Source organism: Hordeum vulgare, chromosome 1H (assembly GCF_904849725.1).
Source record: "Hordeum vulgare subsp. vulgare chromosome 1H, MorexV3_pseudomolecules_assembly, whole genome shotgun sequence".
In the NCBI taxonomy this organism is placed as follows: Eukaryota; Viridiplantae; Streptophyta; class Magnoliopsida; order Poales; family Poaceae; genus Hordeum; species Hordeum vulgare.
In genome coordinates, this window is record NC_058518.1 from 462,251,608 (window position 1) to 462,270,455 (window position 18,848).

Consider the following 18,848-nt stretch of genomic DNA (forward strand, 5'->3'; position numbering starts at 1 on the left):
AAAGCGCTGATCGCTTCTGCCGTCCGTCATGGTATGTTTGCAAAAAAGTCCCTCCGTTTTCAATTAATCAACCCGCAGTCCTTTCTTAAGTGAGGAAAACGTTTCACGTTTATGAAAAAGACCCTACATGTTCCAAGGCGAGGAGGCACGACGGCAGCAGACGGCGCGCTCGCCAGATCCAATCGGCCGCCGGATTTCTTTCGCCCGTCGCCATGTCCGCCGCAGGGGACCTCTCTCGCCGGCGAGAGGAAGGCCGCGCTACAATCCGCGCCCGGTACGCTCGGAAACAACCGCCATCACACCCTCTCCCTCCTTCTCCACCGATCCCCTGACCTCCGTTCGTGTTTCCCTAGGGCTCTCCCGAGCGGGCCGCCGGCGGGGAGGCTAATCGACGACATCCTGGTGGAGATCATCTCATGCGTGCCCGCCAAGGCGCTCTGCCGCTGCAAGTGCGCCTCGAAGCACTGGCTGGGCCTCATCCACCACCCCGACCACCGCAAGCAGCTCCCCCAAACCCTCGCCGACTTGTTCTACGGCAGCAACGCCTGGAGCTGCCCTTCCTCTACAGCAGCCTCTCGGGGGACCGCCACCGCGCTCCGTTCGGCGCCTCCTTCACCTTCCTGCCCAACCACCACCTGCCCGTCGATCTGCCCGACTCCTGGAACAGCCTCCTCCCCTGCCGCTGCTACCACGTCTCCCACGGGGTCGGCGCGTTCCGTTACGTCGTGTGCAACCCCGCCACCGACAAGTGGGCCGTGTTGCCCAACTCCGGCAAGGACAGCAACAAGGTCACCACCACGTCTCTGGGCTTCGACCCGGCGATGCAAGGTGGATGGAAAAGGAGCAGAGTGGCAACTGCATATAGGGTTAACAAAAGAGTGAAACAGCTGCAGCCAAAGGGCATGAATCTGAAACTGGACGCAGGAAGCAACTTGCAGCACAAAATGGCACTAACGAATCACAGGTATTGCAGAATTAATCCGATCTTAGTATAGTCTGATAATTGTCATACCAAGGGTCTCCTGAGGGATTTTTTTTCTGGTGCCACAGTCTGCACTTTTGAGATTTGAAACATGCCATTCAATAGCTGATGCTAGCAGTTCGGTGAATGCATTATATGCATGATCCATTATCATGATGCAATGCAATTGCTTCTCTATTTGTCTGGAACTTAATTTATACAGTTGTTTTATTGTAACCAACTAACCATGCAGCAATCAATCTGTAATGCACACACATTATTTCCACCTCCAGAGGCAACTATACTGAATATGACAACTAATTTTGATGTCATGCTGTTAAATATAAACAATTCACTGTTTCATATTACTCAAATCTCTCTTTTTTCATGGCTTTGCAGCAACATCGAGTTCCGGTTAATCCTAAAAGCAGTAGTAACAAGTTCACTCCAAAGGAGGATGCTGTTACCGGCTTTCCAATGGATCCTCTGGTAGTAGACAATGGTCATGCTCGCCGTGTTCCTTTGATGAATGCTGGTCGTTCATCCTCCACTTTGGGTCGATCAAGTGGCACAGATCCAAACGCCCAGAGATTCTACACCTCTCAGATTACTGCTGCCGAGATGTCTAACCCATCTACTGCAACTGGGCAGCGAGGCAATACTGGTAAGCTGTCTAACCTTGGGGACAGTGCCAGGAAACAATATTTAAGAGAGCATCGGTCGAGTTCAAGGTACAGTCAACTCGCTGCTGCTGACCAGTCTGACAAATCCAAATGGTCGCAATCACATCAATTCCAAGAAAGACCGTCATCTTCCCATCGGAAGGATGAAGTGGTGGCAGATAAGGAGCCTGCAGGGGTGAGTTACTTAATTGTTCTAACTAGCTCCAGTTGGTTTTAATTCCTAACATTTATAGAGAGCAATGCAAAGCATGACCTAGCCCTTAAGAGCCGGGATCAGTTTCAATAAATTCCGAAAAATCTATATGTTAGCATTTCTGGTTGGTTCTTATTGGGTCTAGACTTCGGAGCGGATGTTCGGAAAATAATGTGCTGATAATTTCCCGTCTATATATTACCTTCAGTCAGTTATGCTCATAATTTCTCCACTATATATTCATTCAGGTGAATGGCACAAGGAAGAACAGAGTCCAGTACTCAGGACCATTGATGCCTCCCTGGGTAAACATGGAAGAGATCCTTAAAGAGCACGAGCGGCAGATCCAACAAGCGGTGCGAAGGGCTCGTCTGGACAAGGGAAAGGGCAAGCACGCCGAGAGAGACCAGTCGGAGTCGCTGCTGTATGCTGCCCAGAGAGTGTATTTACAAGGAGAGGAGATGGAACAGAGCTACTCGGGACTCCGCCGCCGCAGTCTTTCTCGATGGCCTTCTATTTTTTCATACCCTTGACCTTGAATATCATGATTGCATAGCTGCGGTGGACACCAAGGGAGAGACATGCCTGATATTCAGGGTCCCTGGTGGTCAGGTTCATGATTTTGGCCAGGCTGATGATTTTGTTCAACACATGTTATTCAAGGTTCCTGGTGGCCGGTTTGATTATTTTGGTCTGGCTCATGGTTAAGGTAAAGGAAGCGCCATCAAAAGATATCCTACAACTTTCTCAACTTTATACTGCATGATATGGACATCAACAATCCTTTTTCTAATTGCAGACACCAAGGGTGTGTGCTTTTCAAGGTAAGAAGTGTTTCAAATTCTTCTTGCTTTTAAATATGATCATACTTTGTTAAAAATTCTCGAAATTCCCAGAAATATTCTACTTTAAAAAACATTTAATGTTGATCACAAAATTTTAAAATATTGTGATATAAACGTGTTTCAATTCTAATAAAAAAATTATAATTTCAAAATTGTATTAATTATTTCTAAAACTAATTAATAGACTATTCTATGCACCACTACTCTTTAAGAGAATTCACGCTTCAAAAGCGACAATAGTATAACCTTATTAGTAATGTTTATCGAAACTGTATATCGAATAGCGCATACAATGTACGAAACATGTTTTACAATTTTTTCGCCCGTTGCAACGCACGGGCATTTGTACTAGTGAATATAATGGATGTATCTATCTTTACCTATTAATAAAGCACCTATTGCTTCTGTGGTCCGTCGTCGTACTTTTGCAAAAAAACTCCCTGTGGCCCGCGGTCCACACGTAACAGTGAATCTCGAGAAAAACGCTTCGCGATGGCCCGACCGCACGCGAGCGAGAGCAAACCCTACCCCGAGCCGTTCCCTCGCCGCCACCGCCACACCTCATCCTGCTCGCGCCGTCACCGCAACACCTCATCCCGCTCGCCGCCTCCGCCGGATTGGGACACGGACTGCGCGCATCGATGGACGACGGAGGCGGCGGTGGGCGAGAGAGGAGGGAGGCCGCCGCTGCACTGCTACGCCGACGCGGACGCCGCCGCCGCCGCGACGACGACACCGCGTTGCGCATCCTCACGCCGTCGTGGCGCCGGCCGGAGAAAAGGCCGTCAAAGAGGCCCACCGCGGCGCGTGGCGGCCGGCCGCATCGCCCGTGGCTCCGTCAAGCGCGCGCGCACGTACGCCCGGCCAAGGCGGCAAAGGGGGATCGCTCGTGCCGTGGCGGGCTCATGCTTCGAGTGCTAAAGCATATGCTTTCTGGCCCAAAAGGGTCTTCCGGCAACAGCTCCGATGGGTCTCAGAATTTGATTGTGGCGGTGCGCCTTCCCAGAGGCATCAAAGGAATGGAAAAATTGGAGACACTATCGCATGTTGAAGCTCCCGGCAAGGTTAATGATTTAACTGATGTTGGTCATCTGTTGCAGCTGAGTAAACTGGGTGTGATTCTTTCGGCTGAGAAAGGTGGCTTGGGTGTTCTATTCCAACAGATTGAAAAATTACACGGTTGCCTGCGCTCCTTGTCAATCCAGATGAACAAACCACCCAAAGCAGAGGATACTCTTCCATTAGTTTCACCTCCAAAACTTCTTCAGAGCCTGAACATTAGTGGCATTAGAAGTGGGCTCCTTTTGTGGATTGCAGAGCTTGATCAACTTACCAAGTTAACATTGAGCGAGACTTACCTGGGGAAGACTATATACACATCCTTGGCAAGCTTGCATCGATGCGTTGCCTCAGGATTCGGCGCAATACCTATGCCGGAAGCGGGCTCACATTCAATGATGGAGAGTTCAAGAGCCTCAAGTTGTTGGTAGTTGATGACGGTGTCATAGCTAACATTACCTTCGAAACTGGGACAATTCCCAACCTTGAGAGGATTGTTTGGTACAAAAATATTGTTATAACTAAATCATGTGCTAACATTTTCTCTATCTGGTTTATCCTCGTGAGATCAAATTTATGATTTATCGGTCATGTTATCGTGGATCCTAGAGCAAAATTTATCTTATCCTCTGTAGTTGGTCGCCCACACTGGATAGTTTAACCAGATTTTCTGATTGTCTGTCTTGAGTGGATGTGTACAGGAACCTGCAGGAAAACTTCAATCGGAGCAAGAGTCGCACCACAGAGATCTTCTTCCTGTGTAGCTTGACAACTTCAGTAAGACTAGAACTGATGCGGTTGCCTTGACTAAGCATGCTCATGTACACGGCAAGAGGCAGTATGTTTGTCAGGAGCCCGGGTGTGGGAAAGGTATATCCGAAAAAAAGGGATAGATTTAACATTACACCTTTACTCGTACATTAATGTTAGTGAACTTTCTTGTTTACTAGCATTGACAGATTTTTCAGTAATTTTAGACTCATACCTGAAATGTTCATAAAAGCTTTTTTCTCTATCTTTTTATTTACGAGGACCTTTCTCTTTTTGCATATTATTAGCGGATTTAAGGCCCAATGATGTGAATACATATAATACCTTTGGTTATGTGTCAGCAAAGATTCAGTTAAATGATCAATTCACTAATTAATCAATCAGTAAAGACTCAGTTGTTTAATCCTACTAGATAGATACTCCATGCATCCAATCAATTGTCAGTGTTAATGGATTGATCCTGTACATTCATTCATTCAAATAATTTAGTCCTACCCGAGAAATTTAAGATCACATATGTATCGAAATCTTGATCTTTTTTTTCTCGTCCATGTGCAAATGCTGCTGAGGAATAAACAATGATCATGTTTAACCGGATTAGATGTATTTTTGGTCTTCACCTAAGCTCTAGGGGTGGGCCAACAATCATTACAGGTTGGTCAACATGACTCAGGGACCTGACATGTTCGAGAAGATGAAATCCGATGGCCGCAGGTGTGATGTCTTCTTCGACCTTATTTGTTATGTGAACGGTGAGGAATTCTCTGTTCTGTGTTCGTTGGATTTCCATTTGCTTAAAGTTTTTTTTATTTAGCTATTCCGTGCTTGCTGAAATTCTCATATGATGTGACTTGGTATTATATGTGCACAGGCTTTGTTTACAACATCCTTTGGACTTGTTTTGTCTGATAGAATTGGGTGAAAGAAGAATTGCTATTTGTTAGCTATGACCTATGAGTCTGAAATCTGAAGGCATATGCTCTTATAATTTGATACGGAGGGTGTTGTTTCGATCGTAAGTAATGGATCATATATGATGGTAGGCAACCCAGGTTGAAACCTTAATAAGGGCACTAAGATGTAAGAACATCCTGCAAGTGTTATGAGTATATATTTCAGCTGCATATAGCCTATTGTTTTGTCTGAAGTAAGCTGTTCTCAATGGGGTGTGAGAAGTGAAAACACGGATATTCTGTGTCAAAGGAAGAGTTTTGGGTATACCAATGTGCTCAGAACTTGGTATTCATATGAGAATCTTCTTTCTGCTGTGCTATCTGTTTGCTGCAAATGACATCAAACCGCACATCTAATATGCGTCATGGTTACAGGTACACAAGATCTCAGTCATGCCCTTCCTGCCGCGGAAGCCTGAAGAGGGTCCAGTCCAGGGACCTGTGGGTGCTCACGGGCGACGACGACGTGATCGACCCCGTGACCCTGGAGAAGGAGAATGTGAGGCACTTCCACAGCTTCATCGACAGCCTGCCCCTCATCGTCCCCGACAACCTTCTGCTGGTCTACTATGACTACCTGCATCTGATAGAAATTTGCATTTTTAACTTTAACATAGATGTTTAGTAAAATCAGATATAAAAACTGATGCACAATGACATATAAATCGGTTATGCTTTTTTTTTACCCGGTGCAACACACAGGCATTTGTGCTAGTATAATATTAAAGCAGCGACACTTATTTAGGACGGAGTGAGTAGAACACTAACAAGGTACGTACACGACACTGCCAGTTTTGCTAGTTTTAGTCGGATGAAATTAATTCACTTTTATTCGTTTTATTGTCCGTTCGATCCTTGTGCAAGATTCGTGGATTGCTTTTTTTCCAGCTCTCAGGCTGTTTTGTTCTTATCGGGCCCATAACTTCTTGCGGGAGACCCGTTATTCTTGCGGGCCGCGTGTCTTAATATGTCTTTCCTTTTCTTCCTTGTAAGAGCATATCTAGGAAAATCCATATTCGCTGCTCTTTGTCGCGAATTGCCCAAGCTTCGCACAAGGAGGCGGATGTAAGCGACGCTCATGGGCCGACTCACTTCACACGGTTTTGCTGGTCTTGGAAACCTTCTATAGGTTCCCAGCCGGTTTTATCTGGTTTTGGGAAACTTCTAGAAGGTTCTCTGAACCGTTTTTTTCTGTTTTTTATTTTTTCCTTTTCCATTTTGGTTTCAGAAAATGTTTTGGATTTTCAAAAAATATTTTGGAGTTCTAAAAACTGTTTTGGAGTTTTAAAAATTGTTCTTCAAATTCAAAAAATATTTTTGCTTTTTAAAAAATATTCTAAATTTCACATAGTTGCTGTTTTTCAAAAACATTCATAAATCCAAAATATATTTGGGGTTTTCAAAAAATGTTAGGTTTTTTACGAAAATGTTTGATATTTCAAGAAAACGTTCGGTACTTTCAAAAAATGTATGGTACTCCTTCCTTCAACTAATATAAGAGCATTTAGATCACTATTTTAGTGATCTAAACGCTCTTATGTTAGTTTACACAGGAGTATTTTCAAAACCTGTTCGAAATATAAAAACTTTTAACTTAAATTCGTGTTCGAAAACTATTCCCAAATTTCAAAAAAGGTTCTTGATTTTAAAAAATATACCTAATTTCGAAAAGTGTCGTTTTTCAAACTTTGTTTATAAATTCAAAAAATGTTCTAGATTTTGAAAAATAGTTATTCAAATTAGAAAATGAATTGATTTTTAGAAAAAGTTCTTAATTTCAAATAGTTACCTTTTTCAAAAATATTCATAACTTCAAAAATTGTTTAGAATTTTAGAAAAATGTTCGGTATTTTCAGAAAATGTTCATTATTTAAAAAAACGAAATATCAATATTTTGTTCAATTTTTAAATTAAGTTCATGTTCATAAATCGTTCTTAAATTTCAAAAAATGTTCCTGCTTTTAGAAAAAGTTTCAAATTTCAAAAAGTTGTCGCTTTTCACACATTGTTCACAAAATTCAAAAAATGTTTTGGACTTTCAGAAAATGTTCTTCAAATTAGAAAATTGTTTTTTGCTTCAAACTGGAAAAGAAAAGGAAAAAAGGAAAGAAAAAACGAATTTGAAATTTGTTCTTCAAATTCGAAATATTTTTGCTTTAAATTTTAAAATAAAAAAAAGAAAGGAAATAAGTAGAAAAGGAAAAACATAAACGGCAAAAATAAAAAAAATAAAAATCCTTAGATTTTTGGGACAAAAAAAGAAAATCTCGGCAAGCCCACTCGGACGACCTCGTGTGCGCGCGAGCAACTCCTTGCCGCAGGATGCGGTAGGTAGGAGCTCCCCGTCTCTAGCTGACCCCTTGTATCCCGTCGAAATGTAAAATAATCGTCAATTTTTAGTTTTGAACAAAAAAAGTAAACCAAACAAACATTTTATACACCTTCGACCTTGAATGTTTTTAAGGGGGGCGATAAAAAGCTCCTTTCGATCGGCAAAAAAAAAACAGTTTTCGTATCCGTTTCTATAGTGCCCTATATCGGGAGGAAAAAGCGGAAACATCTCCATGACCAGTCCACACCGCCCCACCTATCCTCGAACGCCGGTCGCCCGCCTCGGCCCCCGATTGCCGCCCTCCACGTCCCTCGTGTTGCAGTTTAGGTCGTCATCCGCCCGCTCGCCCCCCGATGTCCCATTGCAGTTTAGTTTGCCGGCCGCCGCCCAACCACGTCTCTCCCACTGGAGTTCAGATCATCGCCCGCCCCGGTCCTTCTTGGCCACCGCGTCTCACGGGGTTCCGAGCGCGTGGCTCGCCCGCGTCTCCTCGGCCAAAGTTGGTGGCATCCCATCTTTGCTGCTCGTCGCACTAGCCTCAAGGAAGGTTCGTGACTCGCCCTTACTTGGGGTCATGTCGATATCGAGGTGAAGATGGGAAGGGCATGAGGAAGAGGACGACCAAGAAAAAAGGGGTCTAGTTTTGGGCCTTGCTTGATTATACAAGATGCAAAAAAGTTGGTATATTTAAAGAATATTTTTCCTATGGGTTGATTATACAAGATTAGTTCGGCCGCAACTAAAATCGACCATTAAACATGTTTTTCTCGGTCCTTATAACGATTTTAAGGGTCCATGCGGCAAGTGGTCTGTTAGAGATGCTCTCTGTTACAAGAACTTGGAGCTGAGCTATGACAATTTTTCTTGGAGTTCTTAGTAGCTGATTTCTCAAGGCATTTTGTATGTTAGGTGTCCGGTTCTCCTCGCCCCCCCTCGCACCCCCATCGCGTGATTGGTTCTCTTCAAGGCGCGCTAAGGGCGAGGCAAAATTGACGCCATGGTGCTTTGGCTATGTTATCCGCTCTGTTTCGCTTGATTTCGTGCCGCTCCTCCTTTTCCTGTGGCGATCTACAAGCCATGATCCCCAATCCTCTCCCTCCCCCATCCATGTGTGGTTGATTTATAAGAGCATCTCCAGCTGCCCCTCCCCCCAACATGCCCCAAGCCCCTTTTTAACGTCGAGGCAAAAAAACGCCAAGTCACGCCCCCAGGAGACCAAATTTCATCGGTTAGGGCCGAAATTGGCACCGGCGGACCCAAGCGGAACCCAACGTGCTCGGGGCTCCCGGGGGCGTCGAGGGAAAGGAATTTGGCCTGAAAAAAAACCGCGGAAAATTCCTTCCCTGTGAACCCGCGAAGTCAGCGACTGTGCGTCACCGAGAGCCTTCGTCGTCCTCATCACCTCGGCAAACACATCGCAAAAGAATGAGTTACATCATATGAATCTTCAAGATACCATTGTGTTGAGAAACAAAACGAGAGAGAAATCCATAAAGATACTGCCTACAGACCTGTAGGTCTAATATAAACTACTCACGCATCATCGGAGGAGCACCAATGAGGATGATGAACTCATCCGTGATTGTGTTCCTCTCCAAAACGGGCTCTAGATTGGATTTTGTGGCTTATGAAACTTGCGGCGGCTGAAACAATTTTTCATCGACTTCTCTAGGGTTTTGTGAATATTGGAGTATTTATAGAGCTCAGAGACGGTGAAGGGGACGCCCGAGGCCCCCAGTAGGCACCAGGCCGTGCTAGGGCCCTCGGTGCGCCCTGGTGTGCTGCTTGGGCCTCATCTCGTGCTCATCCTTGGCTCCCAATTTCCCTTCTGGTCAAAAAAAATCTCCGTAAAGTTTGGTGGAATTTGGACTTCATCTTATATTGATTTTCTGCGAAGGAAAAAATAGCAAAAATACACGAACTGGCACTAGGCACGATGTCAGTAGGTTAGTCCCAAAGAATGATATAAAGTTGCTATAAAATGATCATAAAACATTCAAGAATGATAATATAACAGCATGGAACAATCAAAAAATATATATACGTTGAAGACGTATGAGCTCTATCAAGACGGACACGAGTAAATGTTCCACGTGCGACTTTCTTCTCAAAAGTCCATCTCGTCCCCTTGAACACTAGGTCCACGAGTCTGCACACATCGATAGCATCACGAAAACCTTGGATCTGAGCTTGACTTCTAGAGCTAATTCCATCATGTTCATCATGCCTCAAAACTTCATTGAAGTCTCCCATGCAGATCCACGGTAGCTCTTGCAACATGGAAAGATTTTTTATTGTGTCACAAGTGTGTTGACGAAGATGTGTTTGAGCATCCCCATAGAAGCACGAGAGCCTCCATGGTTTCCCGCCTACATCACTCATTTTTGCATCTATGTGATACTTTGAGTAACCCAGAATCTCAAACTTTATATCATTATTCCAAAACAAAGCTAAACCTCCATTTCTACCACAGGAGTCAATAGCAAAAGCATCATCATAGCCTAGAGTACTCTTTAGGTTTTCAACTCTATTTCCACTAATATGTGTTTCATTGATACCGAGAATGCTAGGGGCAAACTTTTGCGCTAGATCGCACAACTCTTGTACCGTCGGGGCGTTGCCAATACCCCAACAGTTCCAACATAAGAGATTTATTGTGCCCGGTGGTACTCCACCGAGGAGGCCGCCGATCTTGCATCATGGTTTTAATTTCCTGCTAGAGTCTTCTTGGTTCCACCGTTGCTGATCCTCTCGTTCACCTGAGGTGTTTTCAGTCTCTTTGGATCTCGCTTTGGAGGAGGGCTTGGGGCACAACATCTCCCCATTTAGTCACTAGGGCGAGCTTCGTCCGAGTGGTGTCAATCTACTCACGCAACACAACCACCTAATCCGAAGCCTGCTTCCGGTTGTCTTCCATTGCATCCATCTCAACATCACCCAACTCATGCGTTTCCTGCTCCTCTGCTTCCGTTCTGGTCTCAGTACCATCATCGCCAGCAAACATGTCCTGCTTCCCGGCCCTTTGGTTGTCGTTATGGCGACGAGTGCCCCATGCTGTGGTGACGGGAGCACGCAAATTTTTCAAGATCAAGACTGAAGGTGGATGAGCCCCGTCCCCATGTTCCTTGAACTCGTGGCCCATCATCCCTTAGACTTGACACTAGTCCAGCAACCTTTCATATTTCACCGCGAAGATTTCCTTCACTCCCTCATGGATGATGGAGGCGGCCTTCTTCAGTGGGTTGCGCACATCCAGACGCACTATTGCCCTCAAAATCAAAAGAGGACGGCTTTGAGTCCACAAACTCGCCCAATTTAGAGGCCAAGGCTTTCCCCTTACTCTGATATGCTATGGATAGATCGATGATCCGTGCCCAGACTCAAATTTGTATAGATCAATTGAAGTTGGCTTGGAGTATCTATCATATGGAGCAATGATCACTGGATTACCCCTAAAGTGCCATGGGCCTCCCCAAGTAACCTTCTCCCAATCACTAAGACAGTTGAACTGCATCCTGAACAAATTTTCCTCTAGGGTTTTGATCTTGACTTTCCTGGCCAGATCCCACGTCGTCCTCATATTGCGGAAAAACGAGCAAGAGCTAAATCCGTTGTCCATGTGAACACGAATAAGGATCATCTAGCGGATATCTTCCTTCGCTGGGGCATTAGATTCTTCAAGAACAACATCGTCTAGGTCATCTTCTTGCAAGGCGAGTTCCTTCATGAGATCCTCCACCTTACCGCACCTTCCTGTTGCTGATGTCGACGAGTCCTCGCGGCACGCCATACTCCCGATCAGGACCAGATCATTCTTCTAATCAACCCTCAGAGAAACAACCAAAAACCTAACACCTCTCAAACACTCGGGATGTACCAAGGCTAGGCAGGAGCGCGAGTCTACCAACGTAGCCAGAGTAGAGGAAACCGGGATCCAGGGAGGAAAAGGACGAGGTAATCTCAATGTTGCCGGTGACGACGAGAGGAAGCAACCCTAACGTGAGGGAAAAGATGATTACGCGTGAGAAAGGTTAACGTGACAGCGGACAAGGTTATAAGAGGTCGGGCTGTCCTGGGCATTAAAAGAAGCCTAAGAAAGTTTAACGTGACAGCGAACAAGATTATAAGAAATAGGTCGGGGGATGTCTTGGGCATTTACGGTCGTAAAAAAGCTCCTAACTACAGCCTTGGGCATTTACGGTCGTAAAAAAGCTCCTAACTACAGCGGGATTGTGGGACAGTTGATTGCCTAATACAAGAGTCTGGTAGACTAATGGGCGAAAACAAAAACGAGTCGTATTTAAATGGGATTGGGGGAAATTAATCATTGCATTGTATTATTTCAATTTCAAACTCGAGACATTGTGTTACTAAACTGATTTTAAACAGAAAATCAAGCGTGTTAATTGAACAGTTCTGGAGTGAGGGAAGCGAGTTCCACAAGTTTTTCCCCTCCATTCTTCATTCTACCTATTTTTCTTTTTGTTGTTTTACTTAAACTCCAGTGAACATGACATCAATAACATTATTTTTATACTATATATCATTACAAATGTGAGTAATACCGGCTACTCGAGGAAAGAGGAATAGGAAAAAAAATGAAGTGAGCTATACGATTTTAGAATTACGTTCCCTTCTTCTATGTAATTCATACAAAATTAGTCAGAAGCGAATAGAATAAGTGGCGCGCAGAGCAGATTTGTAAAATGAGCAACATTTCACAATTCTCATTAAATTTGAATCTACATTAAAGTTTTTTTTCGTTGCTACGCACGTGCATTTTATGCTAGTCAATACACATGTACATGATGGGTAAAAATCGTCGGGTTCACTTGAACCCAACGGGGGCATAACACTGGCTCTCGTGGGCACCGTCGTCATCTTCTCTGCGTCCGCTCGCCTGGTGATGCGATCGAGTCGATGTCGCCGGAGTCCACGCGCGGCCGTGACGCGGGCCGAGGTGGGCTGGAGCTCATTCATGTGTCAGGCTCGAGGGGAAAGAGGCCCCGCCGCGCCGACGCGCATGTGAATGTGCGACGCGACTTGTACCCGAATTGAGGATAAGGCCGGGTGAGAAGCTGGAGCCACAGTCGACGGTCGAGACCACAAGCAAGTCGTGTCAGGCGTTGGCACGGGTGCACGACGAGAGCGCGGCGGGACGCGACAAGAAGCGGACACGCACGCAAGTGGCGGTGGCGGTGGCGGTGCGACGGACGCAACGCAAGCCGAAAAGGCGATCGAATCTAGCGGGGGCGCGCGCGCGGACGCCTGTGACGACGGCCACCCCCACCCCCCGCCAGCCAGCTCACTGCCACCCCACCTACCCCCCTCACGCCTCTCCGCTCACCGCCCCCGGTACGCGCACCACGCAACCTCCCTCCACCCCCACCTCCACCTCCACTCCACTCCATCGCCGGATTCTGCAAAATGGCCATGGTGGAAGAAACAGCACTGGCAGTACCAAACATTTAACTGGTCGCGTGTGATGTGATTCTTTCTTTACATGATGGTGCGATCATTTCCCCCTTTTCAGCATGACGCGGGCAGTAAAAACAACGCTGCTTTGAGCTTTGTTTCGCAGCTCAATCTCTCTGTCTCTTCACCGCTAGCCCTCATTTCCCCTTTCCAAATCCCATTGTGTACAGCAGCAGCTTCACTCCTAGTAAGCGGCAGCAAAGAAGAAACAATAGTGCTCCCTCCACCTCTAGCCCTCGTTGGGACAAGTAATTCCGGACGGAGGGAGTAGTAACCAAAGCAAGCAAAAAAGAAAAAGAAAAAAAGAATTGAGCTCTCAGCAAGGAGAGACGGCAATGGACTAGCTCACCACCGGATCTCATCATACCAGGGGCAGCAGTACTGGTAGTAGATACAAGAATGCTATACACCTCCACCCAACTGATGTTCCCTTTGCCCAAGACGACGATGCCGGCGGCAATGACGCCGTGGTGCCGTTGGTGCCGTTGCCGCGCAGCGCGGGCGGCGACGACAGCTTCGTCGGTGGAGTCCGCGCGCTCCCGGGCGGCTCCGGTGGCATCGAGTTCGAGGCGGCTGGCGGCGGGGGCGCCAGGGCCGCCGCGACGATGGCGGACGAGTCGGTCTTGGTGAACATCTCCTTTGGGAGCAGCACCTTGGAGACGGCGAAGACGGCCACGGGGTTCTGGTCGAACACGGTGCGCGTGATGGTGGCCTGGACGACGCCGGTGTCGATGGCCACCGAGCCGTTGGAGCGGGTGATGTTGAGGGTGAAGCGCCCGGCCTGGCTGGCGTACTCGGTCGCCAGGGTGGGCTGCAGCGGGTTCACGATCGACTCCAGGGACCCCAGCGGGTAGTAGGAGTGGAGGACGTGGAAGCGGAGCACCACGGCCTTGCGGTCGGCCGGGAGGGACTGGAGCCGGTCGCCGGCGGGGAGGCTGGCGAAGGCGTCGTCGGTGGGGACGAACACCGTGATGCCCGCCCCGCGCTCGTCGCCCTCGAACTCCTCCACCACGCCCGAGGCCTCCAGCATGGACGCCGCCACGTTGAACCCGCGCGCGTCGGCGAGGACGCGGGTGATGTTGACGGCGGCCGCGGGCCGGGACTCGGAGGCCGCCAGGTCGAAGCCGGACGGCACGATGAGGCCGTCCACGGCGAGCACGCTGAGGTTGTACGGCACGGAGGTGACGGAGCCGAGCACGGTGGCGTTGGACCCGGGGAAGGGCGCCGGCGAGCGGACGACGCCCAGGCTGGGCCCGGCGGCCGTGACGTTGACGGCGCCGAGGTCGGCGGAGGCGCGGCCGGTGGTCTGGAACAGCGTGGTGACCAGCTTCCCGGAGGCCGGGAGGCGGCGGAGGTCGGCGGGGGAGAGGTACTCGAGGAGGACGTGGTAGCGGAGCACGTCGGCGAGGTCGGCCCCCGCGGCGGCCGCGAACGCCGAGGGCGACTGCGGGAGGTCGGCGTTGGGCACGGCGAGCAGCGTGAGCGAGGACCGCCCGGCCAGCTCCCGGGCCACGGGGCTGGACGCGAGCAGGCGCGCGAAGCCGGCGAGGTCGGGGAACGGCGCGAGCACCGCCTGGACGTCGACGGCAGCGGCCGGCGGCGGGAGGAGCGCCAGCAGCAGCCCGGCCAGCGCGAGGAGGACGAGGCACCGCGAGATCTGTCCCCGCATCTCGCCGTGCCGCCGGGAGCAGAGCACCAGCAGCTCCGCTAGAGTGAGAGGGGAGTGGGGTGAGCTTGAGATGCGGTGGGATGGGGGTGGTGAGCCGAGCCCCAGAGCCAGAGCGGAACGAATATTTTCTCCCTGCTATATTTTTCTTCCCAGCACAAAAATCGCGGCTGAATAAACTTCTGGGGGTTGGGTCGGGTTCAGTGCCAAGTGCAAAGTTTTTGTTCTATACGGCTGGGCGTTGAGATTTGCGTTTTTTGTGGAAATTAATGGTGGGTGGGTGGGGTGGGTCTCTGGGGTCTGGAGTGTAGCAGAGGCTCCAGCGAGGAGGAACTGGACTGGACTGGCCTGGCCAGTGAGCAAGCTCCCATGCACACGGCACTATTTGGGAAAAGGTTCCTAATGATGGCGGGTCCCACTGTAATGCTGGGCCGAGCGGGTTTTATTGCTTACTGTTGTGGCTCTATGCTGCTGGCCATACATGTCATCTATAGTTTATTTTATAATCAATAGTATGTAAAATACTACCTTATTTTCAATTTATAAAGCTTCCGTGTATCCTTAGGTTGACACATAGGCCATCGTAATACAAGTTATATATCACAAAAATATGTCATTAAAAATTTCAAACCGTCAACTTTTTAATGGTATAATTTTTAGACTATAGAACTCATTTTATCTTGGTCAAATTATAAATCTAGGGATACGTGCAAGCCTTATAATCTGGAAAGAAGATAATAGTTTATTATAAAAGTTTACTACTTTTTTATTATACAGTCCATCTTTCATATTCACGAAATGCCTAAGAGCACGTGCTAGAGCTGACACTTAAAACATGGTTAGAGCAAGTACAATAGGATGATGTAGGCGGGTTGTAAGACTTAAAATAACGTATTTGTGATGAGTTGGAAGAGAGAGAAGAGGAGAGAGAAGAGGAGAGAGAAGAGAAGGGGGTTATAAACTAACAGTCGGCTGTAACACGTGCTCTTAAGCCACTTCCAATGCATTGGTGCTAAGATGAGGTGCTAAGCATATTAAATAGTTTAGCAAATAAAGTCCCCAATGCATGGTTGCTTAGCTTATTGTAGCTAAGCCTCCTTATTTAATGTTTTTGTAACTAAAGTTGTGCATGCATTGGTGCATTTCCTTCATTTAATTGCTTTACCTAGGTTCACGCGCTTAGCATTGTTTCTTTCTCGGGTCACCACACTCATCTCTCTTCTATTAATTAGCATGCCACATCAGATTTTTATCTATGTGGCAGCCTTAGCACCTGTACAAGGTGAAGCATTGGGAGTAGCCTTAGGCACTTTGTGAGAGAGAATGGTGGGCCTTCTATCAATAAAGTACTACTTATTTACATCTACCTATTGTACTTGCGGGCTATAAGGTTGACTATAGATGACGTGTTAACATCATATAGCCACCAGCTGGTTGTACTATTAACCATGCTTTTAATAGTATAGCCAATTGTTGGCTATAAGCCATCTTATAGCCCGTCGTGGGTATAAGCCTGACAGTAGATGTGTAGGGTACGAAAGTAGATGGCAGACTCCTAGCTACGACAAGGTTGTATGAGTTCAGGCCCCTCTGCGGTGGAGGTAATAGCTCTACGTCTCAGTGCTCTAGAGCTTTCGTGTCGAGTGGAATACACGTGTTACACAATGCGAACCCTTGTGCTAGAGGGGAGGGTGGCTTATATAGAGTGAACTGTCCCTCATAAGTATCCAGCCTTCAAGGATGCAATAAATGAGATTGAATGCAGTAACGTATCCCATAAATGACATTAGCTACAGTAGTCTAACGTCTGACCGTTAGCCTCGCTAAAGTGGCTTCTGGTCTTCTATGTCGACTGGTTTCTGGTCTTCACCGAGTGGAATCCAATCGTTGAGTATAAGATGATCTCCGAGTGCATTTCTACCGACTGGACAAGAAGATGTCTTAATCCATTCGGCAGGTATCTTGTGACCTTTAAGCTAATAATGAGGTGCCCTTGGGTAGGACTTATAGGTCAGGCCTATGACCCTACCCTGGGGCTATAACCCCATCATTAGCCCCCGAATGGATCAAGGTTCGAGTGGTGAAGGTGTATCTGTAAATCTTGATGTAGCAGACTGAACTTGAATGCTTTTCAAAGTTTCTCCGAATTGGATGTCGATTGTAATCTTCGTCATTCGCCTTGATCAATTCTGCTTGGTACAAAATATCTGAGTGGATTTGAATATCCGAGTGAGCAAACAAAACGACGCGTCTCACAGGATCTTTTGATGTGACCAGTCACCCTGTCAACTCCAGATTTTCTGGGATTTGAAAATTTCGGTTGCCGCACGTTACGCGATGATGACGTCATCGCCATCAAGTGGATCCAGTCGCCTCGATTCATGCGCCTCTATCTCCGCCACGTATCTCACGGTGGCCTGCTAAGGGATAAGTCGAGGGCCCACTTGCTAGTGACCCAGTCGACTGGTTATAGAAGCCTCCAACGCTAGGGTTTGGAACAACATCGTCTTCTTCCTCCCTTCTGCTCTTCCTTCTCCTTAGCCACCAACGCAAACCGAAGCAACCAATCTCACCGTTCCCACTATGACGAAAGGGTAGACTGACAAGCTGGAGAAGGCGAAGAAGAAGGGTGTCACCAAGTCGAAGAAGCAAGCTTTGCCGCCGGGCTGGATCCAGGGGGATTTCCTCCCATCCACTGTGCGGAAGGAGGATCTCCTCGACCTCGTCGAGCATGGCATGTTGGCGGACAAGTCTTGGAGGCTTCCTGGAGATGAGATCGAGACCGAGGCGCGAGAGGGAGAGCGGGTTCAACTCCTGTCCCACGTCGAAAGAGGTTTCTCTCTCCCGCCCCATCCTTTCATTGAGGGGTTCTTGAACTTCTTTGTGGCGCAGTTGCATCATTTTCCTCCGAATGCCATTGCGCGTCTTTCTTGCTTTATCACCTTGTGTGAGTGTTTCTTGGGGTGTCCTCCTCACCGAGGACTCTTTAAACCTATCTTCACTATGCGTTCTCAGTAGAGAGAGAAGAGAAGGGGGCTACAAACTAACAACCGGCTGTAACACGTGCTCTTAAGCCACTTCCAATGTGTTGGTGTTAAGATGAGGTGCTAAGCATATTAAATAGTTTAGCAACTAAAGTCCCCAATGCATAGTTGCTTAGCTTATTGTAGCTAAGCCTCCTTATTTAATGTTTTTGTAACTAAAGTTGTGCATGCATTGGTGCATTTCCTTCATTTAATTGCTTTACCTAAGTTCACGTGCTTAGCATTGTGTCTTTCTCGGGTCACCACACTCATCTCTCTCCTATTAATTAGCATGCCACATCAGATTTTTTATCTATGTGGCAGCCTTAGCACCTGTACAAGGTGAAGCATTGGGAGTGGCCTTAGGCACTTTGTGAGAGAGAATGGTGGGCCTTCTATCAATAAAGTACTACTTATTTACATCTACCTATTGTACTTGTGGGCTATAAGGTTGACTATAGATGACGTGTTAACATCATATAGCCACCAGCTAGCTGTACTATTAACCATGCTTTTAATAGTATAGCCAATTGTTGGCTATAAGCCATCTTATAGCCCGTCGTGGGTATAAGCGTGACAGTAGATGTGTAGGATACGAAAGTAGATGGCAGAGTCCTAGCTACGGCAAGGTTGTATGAGTTCAGGCCCCTCTGCGGTGGAGGTAACAGCTCTACGTCTCAGTACTCTAGAGCTTTCGTGTCGAGTGGAATACATGTGTTACACAATGCGAACCCTTGTGCTAGAGGGGAGGGGTGGCTTATATAGAGTGAACTGTCCCTCATAAGTATCCAGCCTTCAAGGATGCAATAAATGAGATTGAATGCAGTAACGCATGCCATAAATGACATTAGCTACAGTAGTCTAACGTCTGACCGTTAGCCTCGCTG

General features: G+C 47.3%; 3 protein-coding genes and 1 pseudogene across 3 annotated transcripts; 3 read left to right on the plus strand and 1 right to left on the minus strand.

The window, feature by feature from the left end:
* Window positions 1-212: 212 nt before the first annotated feature.
* Window positions 213-995, plus strand: LOC123400784 (annotated as a pseudogene).
* A 386-nt stretch (window positions 996-1,381) lies between these two features.
* On the plus strand, window positions 1,382-2,671 carry LOC123414990. The gene is made up of 2 exons (XM_045106693.1): window positions 1,382-1,819; window positions 2,086-2,671. The coding sequence occupies exons 1-2, from the start codon at window positions 1,439-1,441 to the stop codon at window positions 2,368-2,370; spliced, it is 666 nt and encodes a 221-aa protein (XP_044962628.1). The 5' UTR covers window positions 1,382-1,438; the 3' UTR covers window positions 2,371-2,671.
* Window positions 2,672-5,238: 2,567 nt separating this feature from the next.
* Window positions 5,239-6,090, plus strand: LOC123415006 (E3 ubiquitin-protein ligase AIRP2-like; the record flags this gene model as incomplete). Its single annotated transcript, XM_045106694.1, has 2 exons — window positions 5,239-5,264; window positions 5,841-6,090. Coding segments are annotated over 2 exons (276 nt in total), but the record flags the coding sequence as incomplete, so codon positions are not given.
* A 7,159-nt stretch (window positions 6,091-13,249) lies between these two features.
* Window positions 13,250-15,475, minus strand: LOC123445473 (fasciclin-like arabinogalactan protein 4). Its single transcript, XM_045122460.1, has one exon. It carries the CDS (start codon window positions 14,939-14,941, stop codon window positions 13,634-13,636), a length of 1,308 nt encoding a protein of 435 aa, XP_044978395.1. The 5' UTR covers window positions 14,942-15,475; the 3' UTR covers window positions 13,250-13,633.
* Window positions 15,476-18,848: the final 3,373 nt, after the last annotated feature.